The sequence below is a fragment of the Tachyglossus aculeatus genome, chromosome 21 (assembly GCF_015852505.1).
Source record: "Tachyglossus aculeatus isolate mTacAcu1 chromosome 21, mTacAcu1.pri, whole genome shotgun sequence".
NCBI classification, from domain to species: domain Eukaryota; kingdom Metazoa; phylum Chordata; class Mammalia; order Monotremata; family Tachyglossidae; genus Tachyglossus; species Tachyglossus aculeatus.
This window is the reverse complement of record NC_052086.1, coordinates 41769728-41787571: the sequence shown is the minus strand read 5'-3', so window position 1 is coordinate 41787571 and position 17844 is coordinate 41769728. Positions and strand designations below refer to the sequence as shown.

The 17844-nt window shown below is 47.7% G+C and overlaps 1 protein-coding gene across 1 annotated transcript in view; it reads right to left on the bottom strand.

Annotated features, from left to right (window-relative positions):
- TESC (tescalcin) overlaps positions 1-17566 on the bottom strand; it is a 37581-nt gene extending 20015 nt beyond the window's left edge. The window contains exons 1-2 of the mRNA XM_038763439.1: positions 17429-17566; positions 4115-4184 (exon numbers count right to left, since the gene is read on the bottom strand). Coding sequence (XP_038619367.1) covers positions 4115-4184; positions 17429-17486 — 128 coding nt within the window. The 5' untranslated portion in view covers positions 17487-17566. The remainder of the gene's footprint in view (positions 1-4114; positions 4185-17428) is intronic.
- Positions 17567-17844: the final 278 nt, after the last annotated feature.

Sequence of the window (17844 nt, the reverse complement as noted above, 5' to 3'; positions counted from 1 at the left end):
CTCCACCAATAGTCAGCTGTGTGATTTTGGGCAAGTCACTTCACTTCTCTGGGCCTCACTTACCTCGTGTGTAAAATGGGGATTAAGACCGTGAGCCCCCCCGGGGGACAGCCTGATCACCTTGTAACCTCCCCAGTGCTTAGAACAGTGCTTGGCACATAGTGAGCGCTTAATAAATGCCATCATTAGTATTATTATTGGGGGGCAATCAGTGTGTGATATCTAGGGGGGAAACGGGAGAAGGGTGTACAGAACGAGGCCTGATTGAATGTTTCCTAAGCATTGTCACCGATTTATTGATTTTTTATTATGTCCGTCTCGCCCTCTAGGCTGTAAGCAGGTTGTGGACTGGGAATGTGTCTATTTATTGTTCTACTGTCTTCTCCCAAGCGCTTAGTACAGTGCTTTGCATGCAATAAGCGCTCAATAAACATGACTCCAGGAAGCCGAGCCCACTCCTTCCTCTCCCCCTCCACCCCCCTCCATCCCCCCGCCTTACCTCCTTCCCTTCCCCACAACACCAGTATATATGTTTGTACGTATTTATTACTCTATTTATTTATTTTACTTGTACATATTTATTCTACTTATTTTATTTTGTAAATACATTATGTTTTGTTCTCTGTCTTCCCCTTCTAGACTGTGAGCCCACTGTTGGGTAGGGACCATCTCTATATGTTGCCAACTTGGGCTTCCCAAGCGCTTAGTACAGTGCTCTGCATACAGTAAGCACTCAATAAATACGAATGAATGACTGAATGAATGAATGAGTAGGAATAATAACAATAATGATTATTGTGGTATTTGTTACGTGCTTAGTATGTGTCAGGCTCCGGATTAAGCGCTGGGGTGGATACAAACAAGTCTGGTAGGCCTCAGTCCCTGTCCCTCGTGGGGCTCACAGTCTTCATCCCCATTTTGCAGATGAGGGAACTGAGGCTCAGAGAAGTGAAGCGACTCGTCCAAAGTCACACAGCTGACAAGTGGCAGAGGCAGGATTAGAACCCACGACCTTCTGACTCCCGGGTCTGGGCTCTATCCGCTAGGTCTTGCTATGGGGGGCGGCGGGACGGTTGGAGGGGCTGCAGATTAGCTTTGGCAGCCACTGTCCAGATCCCCCAAAGCCCAGGGCACTGCCCCCTCTTTAATAATAATAATAATAATAACAATGGCATTTATTAAGCACTTACTATGTGCAAAGCACTGTTCTAAGCGCTGGGGAGGTTACAAGGTGATCAGGTTGTCCCACGGGGGGCTCACAGTCTTAATTCTCATTTTATAGATAAGGGAACTGAGGCACAGAGAAGTAAAGGGACTTGCCCAAAGCCCAGGGCACTGCCCCCTCTTTAATGATAAGAATAATAATAATGGCATTTATTAAGTGCTTACTACGTGCAAAGCACTGTTTGAAGTGCTGGGGAGGTTACAAGGTGATCAGGTTGTCCCACGGGGGGCTCACAGTCTTAATCCTCATTTTACACATGAGGGAACTGAGGCACAGAGAAGTAAAGTGACTTGCCCAAAGCCCAGGGCACTGTCCCCTCTTTAATAATAATAATAATAATGGCATTTATTAAGTGCTTACTATGTGCAAAGCACTGTTCTAAGCGCTGGGGAGGTTACAAGGTGATCAGGTTGTCCCACGGGGGGCTCACAGTCTTTATCCCCATTTTACAGATGAGGTAACTGAGGCACAGAGAAGTGAAGTGACTTGTCCAAAGCCCAGGGCACTACCCCCTCTTTAATAATAATAATAATAATAATAATGGCATATATTAAGTGCTTACTACATGCAAAGCACTGTTCTAAGCGCTGGGGAGGTTACAAGGTGATCAGGTTGTCCCACGGGGGGCTCACAGTCTTAATCCTCATTTTATAGATAAGGGAACTGAGGCACAGAGAAGTAAAGTGACTTGCCCAAAGCCCAGGGCACTGCCTCCTCTTTAATGATAATAATAATAATAATAATGGCATTTATTAAGCACTTACTATGTGCAAAGCACTGTTCTAAGCGCTGGGGAGGTTACAAGGTGATCAGGTTGTCCCATTGGGGGCTCACAGTCTTTATCCCCATTTTACAGATGTGGTAATTGAGGCACAGAGAAGTGAAGTGACTTGCCCAAAGCCCAGGGCGCTGCCCCCTCTTTAATAATAATAATAATGGCATTTATTAAGCGCTTACTATGTGCAAAGCACTGTTCTAAGCGCTGGGGAGGTTACAAGGTGATCAGGTTGTCCCACGGGGGCTCACAGTCTTAATCCTCATTTTACAGATGAGGGAACTGAGGCCCAGAGAAGTGAAGTGACTTGCCCAAAGTCACACAGCTGACAATTGGTGGAGTCAGGATTTGAACCCCTGACCTCGGACTCCAAAGCCAGGGCTCTTTCCACTGAGCAATGCTGCTTCTCTTTCCACGCCCGGGTGTCCCGGGATGCCCCAGGAAATGGAGGGGCGGGAGGAGGGGCTCCAGATTAGTGCCACCGTCCAGCTCTGTCCCTGGCAACCCTGCAACCCTGCCTCTCCTTCCGCTCTCTGGCACGGGCAGGCGTGGATGTGGGCACAGCCATTGTCTCTCTCCCTGTGTCTCTGTCCCTGCCCTGCAGCAGCAATTGTGTTAAATCTGGAAACAAACCCATGTCCGGGTGTGGGGTGGAGGGAAGGGGGTAGGGAAAGAGGGAGGTAAGGGAAGAGGGAGCAGAGGGGTGGGGAAGGAGGGAGAGGAAGCCTCAGGCACCCAGTCCAACCCCTCAGAGGTGCCCAGTCCAGTCCCCTCAGAGGTGCCCTGCCCAGCCCAGCCTCCTCAGAGGTGCCCAGCCCAGGCCCCACGGAGATGTCCAGCCTCCTAGGAGGTGCCCAGCCTAGCCCCCACAGAGGTGCCCAGCCCTCTCAGGGGGGTCCAGCCCTCTCAGAGGCACCCAGCCCAGCCTGCTCAGAGGCGCCCAGTCCAGCCCTCCCAGAGGTGCCCAGCCCAGCCTCCACAGAGATCTACAGCCTCCTAGGAGGTGCCCAGCCTAGCCCCCACAGAGGTGCCCAGCCCCCTCAGAGGTGTCCAACCCTCTCAGGGGGGGTCCAGCCCTCTCAGAGGCATCCAGTCCAGCCCCCTCAGAGGCGCCCAGCCCGGCCCTGCCAGAGGCGCCCGGCCCAGCCTCCTCAGAGGCGCCCAACCCAGGCCCCACGGAGATGTCCAGCCTCCTAGGAGGTGCCCAGCCTAGCCCCCACAGAGGTGCCCAGCCCCCTCAGAGGTGTCCAACCCTCTCAGGGGGGGTCCAGCCCTCTCAGAGGGACCCAGCCCAGCCCCCTCAGAGGTGCCCAGCCCAGCCCTCCCAGTGGCGCCCAGCCCAGCCTCCTCAGAGTTGCCCAGCCCAGGCCCCACGGAGATGTCCAGCCTCCTAGGAGGTGCCCAGCCTAGCCCCCACAGAGGTGCCCAGCCCCCTCCGAGGTGTCCAACCCTCTCAGGGGGGTCCAGCCCTCTCAGAGGCATCCAGTCCAGCCCCCTCAGAGGCGCCCAGCCCTCCCAGAGGCGCCCGGCCCAGCCTCCTCAGAGGCGCCCAACCCAGGCCACATGGAGATGTCCAGCCTCCTAGGAGGTGCCCAGCCTAGCCACCACAGAGGTGCCCAGCCCCCTCAGAGGTGTCCAACCTCTCAGGGGGGTCCAGACCTCTCAGAGGCATCCAGTCCAGCCCCCTCAGAGGCGCCCAGCCCGGCCCTCCCAGAGGCGCCCGGCCCAGCCTCCTCAGAGGCGCCCAACCCAGGCCCCATGGAGATGTCCAGCCTCCTAGGAGGTGCCCAGCCTAGCCCCCACAGAGGTGCCCAGCCCCCTCAGAGGTGTCCAAACCTCTCAGGGGGGTCCAGACCTCTCAGAGGCATCCAGTCCAGCCCGCTCAGAGGCGCCCAGCCCAGCCCCCTCAGAGGCGCCCAGCCCAGCCTCCTCAGAGGTGCCCAACCCAGGCCCCACGGAGATGTTCAGCCTCCTAGGCGGTGCCCAGCCTAGCCCCCACAGAGGTGCCCAGCCCTCTCAGGGGTGTCCAACCCTCTCAGGGGGCTCCAGCCCTCTCAGAGTCACCCAGCCCAGCCCCCCGAGAGGCGCCCAGCCCAGCCCCGACAGAGGCCTACCGGATGGTGGGCTGGTCCCCGCTTAACTGCTTGAATCTCCGGCGGAGCTGCTCAATCTGCTCAGAAGAGACTAGAAGAGTGGGCAGGACGGCCGGCCAGATGGACGGACGGACAGACGGACGGGCAGAGGGCAGGTGGTGAGAGAGGAAGGGAAGGGGGGAGAGGGAAATAGAGGAAGGGAGAGAGGGATTAGGGGATCGTTTGTGTTGTGGCCCTCCAGAAGTAGAGCCACAGGCCCCACACCCCCAAACTCATCCCCCCACCTCTCAATCAATCATCAATCGTATTTATTGAACGCTTACTGTGTGCAGAGCACTGTACTAACTGCTTGGGAAGTACAAGTTGGCAACATATAGAGACAGTCCCTACCCAACAGCGGGCTCACAGTCTAAAAGGGGGAGAGGGAGAACAAAACCAAACATACTAACAAAATAAAATAAATGGACACATGCCCCGTCCACACAATGAGCTTACAGTCTAGAGGTGGGGAAACAGACATTAATACGAATAAATCAATTACCGACACGTACATAAGTCTTTGGGATTGGGAACTGGAATGAACAAAGGGAGCAAGTCAGGGCGATGAAGATAAGCGATGAGATTCCCCTCTCCATCCCCCCCATCTTACCTCCTTCCCTTCCCCACAACACCTGTATATATGTATATATGTTTGTACATATTTATTACTCTATTTATTTTACTCGTACATATCTATCCTATTTATTTTATTTTGTTAGTATGTTTGGTTTTGTTCTCTGTCTCCCCCTTTTAGACTGTGAGCCCACTGTTGGGTAGGGACTGTCTCTATATGTTGCCAATTTGTACTTCCCAAGTGGTTAGTACAGTGCTCTGCACATAGTAAGCGCTCAATAAATACGATTGATGATGATGATGATGATGATAAAATAAATAGAATACCCCACAATGCCTCCCACCAGGTGCCCCAGGTGGCCACGACGGGCTCCCCAAGATTTCAGCCCCCCACTTTCCACTCCAATGCCGGCCCCACTCGCTGGCCTCCTCCTCTTCCTCCTCCTCCCTGGGCAACTGGGCCGGCGGCCTCTGGGCCCACCATTGCCTCAGCCTCCAGACACGGGTCATTCATTCAGCCCCTGTAGGGACTGTCTCTATATGTTGCCAATTTGTACTTCCCAAGCGCTTAGTACAGTGCTCTGCACACAGTCAGCGCTCAATAAATACGATTGATGATGATGATTCATTCAGCCCCTCACGTCCAGCAAGCGCTTCGTACAGGCCGCACACTGGGCTGAGTGCTGGGAGAGAAACCAGATGGTCTCACAGTCTTAATCTTGTACTTGTACATATCTATTCTATTTATTTTATTTTGCTAGTATGTTTGGTTTTGTTCTCTGTCTCCCCCTTTTAGACTGTGAGCCCACATATGTTGCCAATTTGTACTTCCCAAGCGCTTAGTACAGTGCTCTGCACATAGTAAGCGCTCAATAAATACGATTGATGATGATGATGATGATGATAGTAAGCGCTCAATAAATACGATTGATGATGATGATATCCCAGAGCTTCGAACTGTGTGCGGCACAAAGTAAGCGCTTAACCCACGCCATTAAAAAAAAAAATCGGTTGGTCGGTCGGTCAGTCATTTATTTAGCACTTACTGCATGCAGAGCACTGTAATAATAATAATAATAATAAAGATAGCATTTATTAAGCGCTTACTATGTGCAAAGCACTGTTCTAAGTGCTGGGGAGGTTACAAGGTGATCAGGTTGTCCCACGGGGGGCTCAGAGTCTTAATCTTGTACTTGTACTTGTACATATCTATTCTATTTATTTTATTTTGTTAGTATGTTTGGTTTTGTTCTCTGTCTCCCCCTTTTAGACTGTGAGCCCACTGTTGGGTAGGGACTGTCTCTATATGTTGCCAACTTGGACTTCCCAAGCGCTTAGTACAGTGCTTTGCACACAGTAAGCGCTCAATAAATGTGATTGATTGATTGATTAATCCCCATTTTACAGATGAGGGAACTGAGGCCCAGAGAAGTGAAGTGACTTGCCCAAAGTCACCCAGCTGACAGGTGGCGGAGCCGGGATTTGAACCCATGACCTCTGACTCCAAAGCCCGGGCTCTTTCCACTGAGCCACGCTGCTTCTCTAAGCTCTGTACTAAGCTCTTGGGAGAGTCCAATATGTGACATTCCCCGCCCATAATGAGCTTCAGTCTATTTATTCATTCATTCATTCAATCATATTTATTTAGCACTTCCTGTGTGCAGAGGACTGTACTAAGCTCTTGGGAGAGTCCAATATATCACACATATATTCCCTGCCCACAGTGAGCTTACAGTCCATTCATTCATTCGATCATATTTATTGAGCACTTACTGTGTGTAAAGCGCTTGGGAGAGTACAACAATAAATAATAATGATAGCATTTGTTAAGCGCTTAATATGTGCCAAGTTCTAAGTGCTGGGGTAGATACAAGGTGATAGGGTTGTCCCACGTGGGGCTCACAGTCTTCATCCCGATTTCACAGATGAGGTAACTGAAGCCTAGAGAAGTGAAGTGACTTGTCCAAGGTCACACAGCTGACAAGAGGCAGAGCCCGGATTAGAACCCATGACTTTCTGACTGCCAGGGCCGGGCCCTAGCCACTCTAGCAGCATGGAAAGAGCCCGGGCTTTGGAGTCAGAGGTCAAGGGTTCAAATCCCGGCTCTGCCAATTGTCAGCTGGGCGACCTTGGGGAAGTCACTTCACTGGGCCTCAGTGACCTCATCTGGAAAATGGGGATTAAGACTGTGAGCTTCCGGTGGGACAACCCGATCACCCTGTACCTCCCCAGCGCTTAGAACAGTGCTTGGCCCATAGTAAGTGCTTAATAAATGCCATTATTATTATTATTACACCCTATCAGACAGCCCCCCAGGGACCAGCTAAGTGACCAGTTAAGTCACTCAACTTCTCTGTGCCTCAGTTACCTCATCTGTAAAATGGGGATGAAGACTGTGAGCCCCCTGAGGGACAACTTGCTCACCTTGTAACCTCCCCAGCGCTTAGAACAGTGCCTTGCACATAGTAAGCGCTTAACAAATGCCGTAAAATAAAAATAAATAAATAAATAATCCCAAACGTGGAGCTTCTGTCCGTCGGCCCATCTGCCTCTCCCTCCTCCTTCCTCCTCCTCCAGCTGGAAGAAAGATTGGCTTCTCCCCTCCCAGCTGTGACCAAAATCCATCTTTTTCCAAACTTGGCTTCCCAGCCACCCTGTCCTTCAACCCTCGTCCTCTTTTAACCCCCGGGGATGAGGCCGCGGTTGCTATGAGAACCACATCACTGGAATCCGGGCCTAAATTATTTATTTTTACAAGGAGCCTCCAACTGACCTCATGCAGCCAGCGGGGCCTGGGCCCCCACCCCCGCCTCTCCCTCCATCGCCGCTTAGTGGAAAGAGCCCGGGCTTGGGAGTCAGAGGTTGTGGGTTCTAGTCCCGGCCCTACAACTTGTCTGCTGTGTGACCTTGGACAAGTCACTTCACATCTGCCGCTCGCCAGATGTTTGACCTCGGGCAAGTCATTTCATTTCTCTGGGCCTCAGTTCCTTCATCTTCATCCTTAGAGAAGCAGCGTGGCCCAGGGGCAAGAGCCCGGGCTTTGGAGTCAGAGGTCATGGGTTCGAATCCCAGCTCCAACACCTGTCTGCTATTTATTTATTTATCTTACTTGTACATATCTATTCTATTTATTTTATTTTGTTAGTATGTTTGGTTCTGTTCTCTGTCTCCCCCTTCTAGACTGTGAGCCCGCTGTTGGGTAGGGACCGTCTCTATGTGTTGCTGACTTGTACTTCCCAAGCACTTAGTACAGTGCTCTGCACACAGTAAGCGCTCAATAAATACGATTGATTGATTGATTGATCTGCACACAATAAGCGCTCAATAAATACGACTGAATGAATGAATGAATCTCTGGGCCTCTGTTCCCTCAGCTGGAAAATGGGGGTGAAGTCTGTGAGCCCTACGTGGGGCACCCTGAGAATAATAATGGTGGTATCTGTTAAGCACTTGCTATGTGCAAAGCACTGTTCTAAGCGCTGGGGAGGATACAAGGTGATCAGGTTGTCCCCCTTGGGGCTCACAGTCTTAATCCCCATTTTACAGATGAGGTCACTGAGGCACAGACAAGTGAAGTGACTTGCCCAAGGTCACACAGCTAAGTGGAGCTGTGATTCGAACCCATGACCTCTGACTCCCAAGCCCAGGCTCTTTCCATTGAGCCACGTCACAGTCTGATGACCCTGTACCTACCCCAGCGCTTACAACAGTGCTTGGCACATAGTAAGCGCTTAACAAATGCCATCATGACCAGCGTGGCTTAGGGGAAAGAGCCCGGGCTGGGGAGCCAGAGGTCACGGGTTCGAATCCCAGCTCAGCCACTTATCAGCTGTGTGACTTTGGGCCAGTCACTTAACTTCTCTGTGCCACAGTTCCCTCATCTGTAAAATGGGGATGAAGACCGTGGGACAACCTGATTTACCTTGTATTTACCTCAGCGCTTAGAACAGTGCTTGGCACATAGTAAGCGCTTAACAAATGCCATTATTATTATTATTATTATAATTGTTATTATTGGCCCAAACCCTCAGACCGCCCTCCCTTGGCTGGGAGGCCCAAATCCCCAGACTTGGAAGGTCCTGGATTCTGGACTCTGGATTCTCGGGAGATGGAGGGAATGACTGCAATGTCGCAGACCCCCCAGGGCAGACCCCCGCTTTCGCACCCAGACCCCGCTGCAGAGCTGCCGTAGCCCGGGCATCTATTTGTATTATTTTGTTAACACGTCTTGTTTTGTTGTCCGTCTCCCCCTTCTAGACTGTGAACCCGCTGTTGGGCAGGGACCGTCTCTATATGTTGCCAACTTGTACTTCCCAAGCGCTCAGTACAGTGCTCTGCACACAGTAAGCGCTCAATAAATACGATTGAATGAATGAATCTAAGTTTCACTTTCCATAGCGGCGGTGGGCATGGTTTTTGCTTCCAGTATGACGGGGAGGAAGCTTGGGTCGCCAACGACAGTCCAGAGTCGGGCTGCCAGGCCTCGCCCGGGACTCATTAAGCACTTACTATGTGCCAAGCACTGGGGTAGATACACGTTAGGTTGGACACAGTCCCTGTCCCACATGGGGCTCACATTCTTCATCCCCATTTTCCAGATGAGGGAACTGAGACCCGGGACTGAAAGGGGAATCCCTCCACTGCCCCGTGCGCTCAAAAGTGCCCGCAGGCTAAAAACCTGGCATCATCTTCTTCCTGGCTGGAACGACGATAGTGACAATCAGTACACTGGCCCCTGGGCGTCTTTCTCTGGGAGATTTAGGCTTGGTCCCCTTTATCAATCGTATTTATTGAGGCTTACTATGTGCAGAGCACTGTACTGAGCGCTTGGGAAGTACAAATTGGCAACATATAGAGACAGTCCCTACCCAACAGTGGGCTCACAGTCTAAAAGACTTTACCCCTCTGGCCCCCATCTCCTCCTCTCCCACCCCTCACCTTTTTAAGTCACCCCATTCCCAACACCCCTAGACCAGGCCCGCCAAAGGTCACAGCTGCTGTGAGTTCGAGTGGGAACCCAGGGTACTTTTCCTTTTTTTTTTGGTATATGTGAAGCACTATGTGCCAGGCACTGTACTAAGCGCTGGGGTGAATCCAAGCAAATCGAGTTGGACACAGCCCCCTGTCCCACGTGGGGCTCACAGTCTCAATCCCCCTTTTCCAGATGAGGTCACTGAGGCCCAGAGAATCAATCAATCAATCAATCATATTTGTTGAGCGCTTACTGTGTGCAGAGCACTGTACTAAGAGCTTGGGAAGTACAAGTTGGGAACATATAGAGACAGTCCCTACCCAACAGTGGGCTCACAGTCTAAAAGGGGGAGACAGAGATCAAAACCAAACATAAGCGACTTGCCCAAGGTCACCCAGCAGACAAGCGGCAGAGCCAGGTGCTTAGTACAGTGCTCTGCACACAGTAAGCGCTCAATAAATATGATTGATTGAATGAATGAATGACCCATAATAATTATTATAATAATAATGATGGCATTTATTAGGCACTTACTGTGTGCGAGGCACTGTTCTAAGCGCAGGGGAGGTTACAAGGTGATCAGGTTGTCCCACATGGGGCTCACAGTCTTCATCCCCATTTTACAGATGAGGTAACTGAGGCACAGAGAAGTGCCCAAAGTCACCCAGCTGACAAGTGGTGGAGCAGGGATTTGAACCCATGACCTCTGACCCATGACCTGGGGGCTTTGGAGCAGAGCGTCCCAGGCCTGCAGGGAATCGGCCCTCAGTCAATCGTATTTATTGAGCACTTACTATGTGCAGAGCACTGTACTAAGCGCTTGGGAGAGGACAATACAATAATAAGCAGACACATTCTCCGCCCAGAACGAGTTTCCCTTCCGCCTCTCCGATGTAAAGCCGAGAGGAGATGGAGACGGGGTGTTGCACACACATACACACACACATTGTGCATCCTAGGAGGACGGGTAACTTTTACACAAGAGAGGCAGCATAGCAGGGTAGAGCCCAGGCCTCGGAGTCAGAAGGACCTGGGTTCTAATCCCCGCTCCTCCACCTGTCTGCTGTGTGACCTCGGGCAAGTCGCCCCAACTCTCTGGGCCTCAGTTCCCTCATCTGGAAAGTGGGGATTGAGACGGTGAGGTCTACGCGGGACAGGGATTGTGTCCAACCCGATTCTCTCGTCTCCACCCCGGCGCGTAGAACAGTGCTTGGCACATAGTGAGCGCTTAACGAATACCATCATCATTATTATTATTATTTTTGAGGATTTGGGGATACAGTGTAAACCCCGACGCATGTCTTTCATCGCTCCTCCTACCCGTGGCTCTGGCTAGCCTCTGGGGACCCCATGACCCACAGACCACTCCATTCATTCATTCAATCGTATTTATTGAGCGCTTACTGTGTGCAGAGCACTGTACTAAGCGCTTGGGAAGTCCAAGTTGGCAACATCTAGAGACAGTCCCTACCCAACAGCGGGCTCACGGTCTAGAAGGGGGAGACAGAGAACAAAACAAAACATATTAACTGAATAAAATAAATAGAATAAATATGTACAAATAAAATAAATAAACAGAGTAATAAATCCATACAAATATATATATATATATACATATATACAGGTGCTGTGGGGAGGGGAAGAAGGTAAGGCGGAGGGGATGGGGAGGGGGAGTACTCCCAGCCATCTGGGAGGGCCCTCATGCCTCCGCGAAGATGGGGGTAGAGGGCTTTGTACAGATTTATCACTCTATTTATTTTACTTGTACATACTTACTATTTATTTTGTTAATAATAATGATGATGATGGCATTTATTAAGCGCTTACTATGTGCACAGCACTGTTCTAAGTGCTTGGGGGGGTACAAGGTGATCAGGTTGTCCCATGGGGGGCTCACAGTCTTCATCCCCATTTTGCAGATGAGGTCACTGAGGCCCAGAGAAATGAAGTGACTTGCCCAAAGTCACCCAGCTGACAGTTGGCGGAGCTGGGATTTGAACCCATGACCTCTCACTCCAAAGCCCGGGCTCTTTCCCCTGAGCCACGCTGCTTCTCGATGTGCATCTAGCTATAATTCTATTTGTTCTGACGATTTTGACACCTGTCTACATGTTTTGTTTTGTCATCTGTCTCCCCCTTCTAAGATTGTGAGCCCGTTGTTGGGTAGGGACTGTCTCTAGATGTTGCCGACTTGTCCTTCCCAAGCGCTTAGTACAGTGCTCTGCACACAGTAAACGCTCAATAAATACGATTGAATGAAAAGCTCTTGGGAAGTCTAAGTGGCAACATATAGAGACGGTCCCTACCCAACAGGGGGCTCACAGTCTAGAAGGGGGAGACAGACAACAAAACAAAAATATTAATAAAATAAATATGTACAAATACATATAGAGTAATAATAATTACTCATAAATCAATAAATTTTAAAAAATTAAATTTTGATTTTAAATAAATTAACAAAAATTAATAGAGTAATAAATACGTACAAACACATATACATATATACAGGTATAGTACATATATAGTAAGTGCTTAATAAATGCCATTATTATTATTATTAATAACACACATGAACATACAAGCGCTTAGTCCGGTGCTCTGCACACAGTAAGTGCTCAATAAATACGACTGAATTGAATTAAATGAATATAGGCACGTGTCCACCGGGTCAAATGTGGAACACATGTACAGCCAGGCCGCTCCCCCACCCCCCATGAACCCGTGGGGATATAATAATAATAATGATAATAATAATAATAATAATAATAGCATTTATTAAGCGCTTACCATGTGCAAAGCACTGTTCTAAGCGCTGGGGAGGTTACAAGGTGATCAGGTTGTCCCACGGGGGGCTCACAGTTTTGATCCCCATTTTACAGGTGAGGTAACTGAGGCACAGAGAAGTGAAGTGACCCGCCCAAGGTCACACAGCAGACAAGTGGGGGAGCAGGGAAGCCAACAAGGTCAATCCTGGTCAGGCAGGGAAGACCCCCTTCATGCTCACTGGGAACCCCCCCACCCCCGGCACTGCATCTCTCCAGCGCTTAGGACAGTGCTTGGCACATAGTAAGTGCTTAAAAAACACCATCATTATTATTTTTATTATTATTATTACTACCCCAGCACTTAGAACGGTGCTTGGCACCTAGTAAGCGCTTAACAAATACCACCATCATCATTATTATTATTATCATTACCCTTGGCACATAGTAAGTGCTTAACAACTACCATCATCATTATTATTACCCCAGCACTTAGAACGGTGCTTGGCAATCAATCAATCAATCAATCAATCAATCAATCGTATTTATTGAGCGCTTACTATGTGCAGAGCACTGTACTAAGCGCTTGGGAAGTACAAATTGGCATCACATAGAGACAGTCCCTACCCAACAGTGGGCTCACAGTCTAAAAGGGGGAGACAGAGAACAGAACCAAACATACCAACAAAATAAAATAAGTAGGATAGAAATGTACAAGTAAAATAAATAAATAAATAAATAAATAGAGTAATAAATATGTACAACCATATATACATATATACAGGTGCTGTGGGGAAGGGAAGGAGGTAAGACGGCACATAGTAAGTGCTTAACAAACACTATCATTATTATTTTTATTATTATTATTACTACCCCAGCACTTAGAACGGTGCTTGGCACCTAGTAAGTGTTTAACAAATACCACCACCATCATCATCATTATTATTATCATTACCCCAGCACTTAGAACAGTGATTGGCACATAGTAAGTGCTTAACAACTACCATCATCACCATCATTATTATTACCTCTGCACTTGGAACGGTGCTTGGCACATAGTAAGTGCTTAACAAATACCATTATTATTATTATTATTGCTACCCCAGCACTTAGAATGGTGCTTGGCACATAGTAAGTGCTTAACAAATACCATTATTATTATTATTATTGCTACCCCAGCACTTAGAATGGTGCTTGGCACATAGTAAGTGCTTAAATACCACCATCATCATTCTTATTATTCTTATTATTATTACCCCAGCGCTTAGAATGGTGCTTGGCACATAGTAAATGCTTAACTACCATCATCATCATCATTCTTCTTCTTATTATTATTATTACTCTCCCAACACTTAGAACAGTGCTTGGCACCAAGTAAGCGCTTAACAGCATTTCATCATCATTCTTCTTCTTATTATTATTATTACAATTCCAGTACATCGAACAGTGCTTGGCACCTATTAAGCGCTTAGCAAATACCATCATTATCATTCTTCTTATTATTACTACCCCAGCACTTAGAACAGTGCTTGGCACCTAAGCGCTTAACAAATACCATCATTATCATTTTTATTATTATTATTACCCCAGCACTTGGAACAGTGCTTGGCATCTGGTAAGTGCTTAAGAATTACCATCATTATCATTCTTCTTCTTATTTCCCCAGCATTTAGAACAGTGCTTGGCACCTAGTAAGCACTTAAAAAACACCATCATTATCATTCTTATTCTTATTATTATTACCCCAGTACCATCATCACTATTATTATTATTATTATTATTATTATTATTATTACCCCAGCACTTAGAACAATGTTTGGCACCTAGTAAGCGCTTAACAAATGACATCATTATCATTCTTCTTCTTACTATTATTACCCCAGCACTTAGAAAGGTGCTCAGCACCTAGTAAGCGCTTAACAAACACCATCATTATCCTTCTTCTTCTTATTATTATTATTACCCCAGCACTTAGAGCAATGTTTGGCACCTAGTAAGCGCCTAATACCATCATTATGATTCTTCTTCTTACTATTATTACCCCAGCACTAAGATAGGTACTCAGCACCTAGTAAGCGCTTAACAAACACCATCATTACAATTCTTATTATTATTATTATTATTACCCTAGCACTTTAGAACAGTGTTTGGCACCTAGTAAGTGCTTAGCAAGCATCATCATTATCATTCTTCTTATTATTATTATTACCCCAGCACTTAGAACAATGTTTGGCACCTAGTAAGCGCTTAACAAATACCATCATTATGATTCTTCTTCTTACTATTATTACCCCAGCATTTAGAAAGGTGCTCAGCACCTAGTAAGCGCTTAACAAACACCATCATTATCATTCTTCTTCTTATTATTATAAGCAGCGTGGCTCAGTGGAAAGAGCCCGGGCTTTGGTGTCAGAGGTCATGGGTTCAAATCCCAGCTCTGTCAGCTGTGTGACTTTGGGTAAGTCACTTCACTTCTCTGGGCCTCAGTGACCTCATCTGTAAAATGGGGATTAAGACTGTGAGCTCCCGGTGGGACAACCTGATCACCTTGTAACCTCCTCAACGCTTAGAACAGTGCTTTGCACATAGTAAGCGTTTAATACATGCCATTATTATTATTATTATTATTATCATTATTAAGCCCCCCGTGGGACAACCTGATCACCTTGTAACCTCCCCAACGCTTAGAACAGTGCTTTGCACATAGTAAGTGCTTAATACATGCCATCATTATTATTAATAATAATAATAAATAGAAAATAATAATAATAATTCTATTAATAATTAATAGAAAAGTTCTTGGCACCTAATGAGAGCTCAACAAACATCATCATTATCATTCTTCTGATGATGATGATGATTACCCCAGCACTTAGAAAGGTGCTTAGCACCTAGTAAAATATAAAATTCTGTAAAATGGGGATTAAAACTGTGAGCCCCCCGTGGGCCAACCTGATCACCTTGTAACCTCCCCAGCGCTTAGAACAGTGGTTTGCACATAGTAAGCGCTTAACAAATACCATCATGAGCCCACTGTTGGGTAGGGACCGTCTCTATATGTTGCCAACTTGTACTTCCCAAGCGCTTAGTACAGTGCTCTGCACACAGTAAGCGCTCAATAAATACGATTGATTGATTGATAGAGTAATAAATATGTACAAACATATATCCATATATACAGGTGCTGTGGGGAAGGGAAGGAGGTAAGACGGGGGGATGGAGAGGGGGACGAGGGGGAGAGGAAGGAAGGGGCTCAGTACAGTGTACAGTACAGTGCTCTGCACATAGTAAGCGCTCAATAAATACGATTGATAAGGGGCTCAGTGTGGGAAGGCCTCAATAAATACGATTGATTGATTATTATTAGTAATAGTAGGCGCTTAAAGCTGCCCTCCTCCTGGTGATCCCCCGTGGAGGCCGGGCTCTGGCGTGTACTGAGCGTCCCGCGGGGAGTCCAGTAAGCGTTTAGTCCAGTGCTCTGCACCCAGTAAGCGCTCAATAAATACGATTGATTGATTATTATTAGTAGTAGTAGTAGGCGCTTAAAGCTGCCCTCCTCCTGATGATCCCGCGTGGAAGCCGGGCTCTGGCATGTACTGAGCGTCCCGCGGGGAGTCCAGTAAGCGCTTAGTCCAGTGCTCTGCACCCAGTAAGCGCTCAATAAATACGATTGATTGATTATTATTAGTAGTAGTAGGCGCTTAAAGCTTCCCTTCCCCACAGCACCTGTATATATGTATATATGTTTGTACATATTTATTACTCTATTTATTTTCCTTGTACATATCTATTCTATTTATTTTATTTTGTTAGTATGTTTGGTTTTGTTCTCCGTCTCCCCCTTCTAGACTGTGAGCCCGCTGTTGGGTAGGGACCGTCCCTCTCTGTGGCCAACTTGGGCTGCCCAAGCGCTTAGTCCAGTGCTCTGCACCCAGTAAGCGCTCAATAAATACGACTGAATGAATGAATGCTTTGCACATAGTAAGCGCTTAAGAAACTCCTCGAAAACTATAAATAAAATTATAAAGATATAATTTATAGGATATATAGATAACTATAGGATATCTAGGATATATCTATAGGATATATAAAGGATATAGGATATAGAATATATCTATAGGATATATAAAAATATATCCTATAAGTAGAATTATAGCTATATGTACATTATTTTATTTTGTTAGTATGTTTGGTTTTGGTCTCTGTCTCCCCCTTTTAGACTGTGAGCCCACTGTTGGGTAGGGACTGTCTCTATATGTTGCCAACTTGTACTTCCCAAGCGCTTAGTCCAGTGCTCTGCACACAGTAAGCGCTCAATAAATACGATTGATTGATTGATTACTCTATTTATTTATTTATTTTACTTGTACATATCTATTCTATTTATTTGATTTTGTTAGTATGTTTGGTTTTGTTCTCTGTCTCCCCCTTCTAGACTGTGAGCCCACTGCTGGATAGGGACCGTCTCTATACGTTGCCAACTTGGACTTCCCAAGCGCTTAGTCCAGTGCTCTGCACACAGTAAGCGCTCAATAAATACGATTGATTGATTACTCTATTTATTTATCTATTTATTTTACTTGTACATATCTATTCTATTTATTTTATTTTGTTAGTATGTTTGGTTTTGTTCTCCGTCTCCTCCTTTTAGACTGCGAGCCCAATGTTGGGTAGGGACTGTCTCTATACGTTGCCAACTTGGACTTCCCAAGCGCTTAGTCCAGTGCTCTGCACACAGTAAGCGCTCAATAAATACGATTGATGAGGATGATATCGATTGATTGATCGACTGGCTGATTAAAGCTGCCCTCCTCCGGGTGATCCCGCGGGGAGGCCGGGCTCCGGCCTGTGCTGAGCGTCCCGCGGGGAGTCCAGTGCTCTGCACCCGATTATAATTATAAATATAAATTATAAATACGATTATAAATACGATTGATTGATTGATTGATTGATTGATTAGGGAGGGCCCCCCCCCCCCCAACTACTCACAGCCGGTCTTGCCCTCGAGTTGTCGCATCTCCTCGGTGGTGGATTGGGCAGCCCCCATGCCCGGGGGAGGAGGAGGAGGAGGAGGATGGGGATGGGGGGGATGATGATGAGGATGATGATGATGAGGAGGATGAGGATGAGGATGAGGATGAGGATGGGGAGGAAGGCGTCCTCGGGGTCCTGGGTGGGACTGGAGAGCGGCGGGCAGCGGTGGGATGGGCAGCGCTGAGCAATTCGCAGCCCCCGGGCCCGGCCGGGCCGCGCCCCGCTCCCTCGTTGGGGATTCCGCGGGGCCCCAAAGCCCTCCGCCGGCCCGCCCCAAGCCCCTCAGTCCTATTTACTGAGCGTTTACTGGTGATGAGGAGGATGATGATGGCATTTATTAAGCGCTTACTATGTGCCAAGCCCTGTTCTAA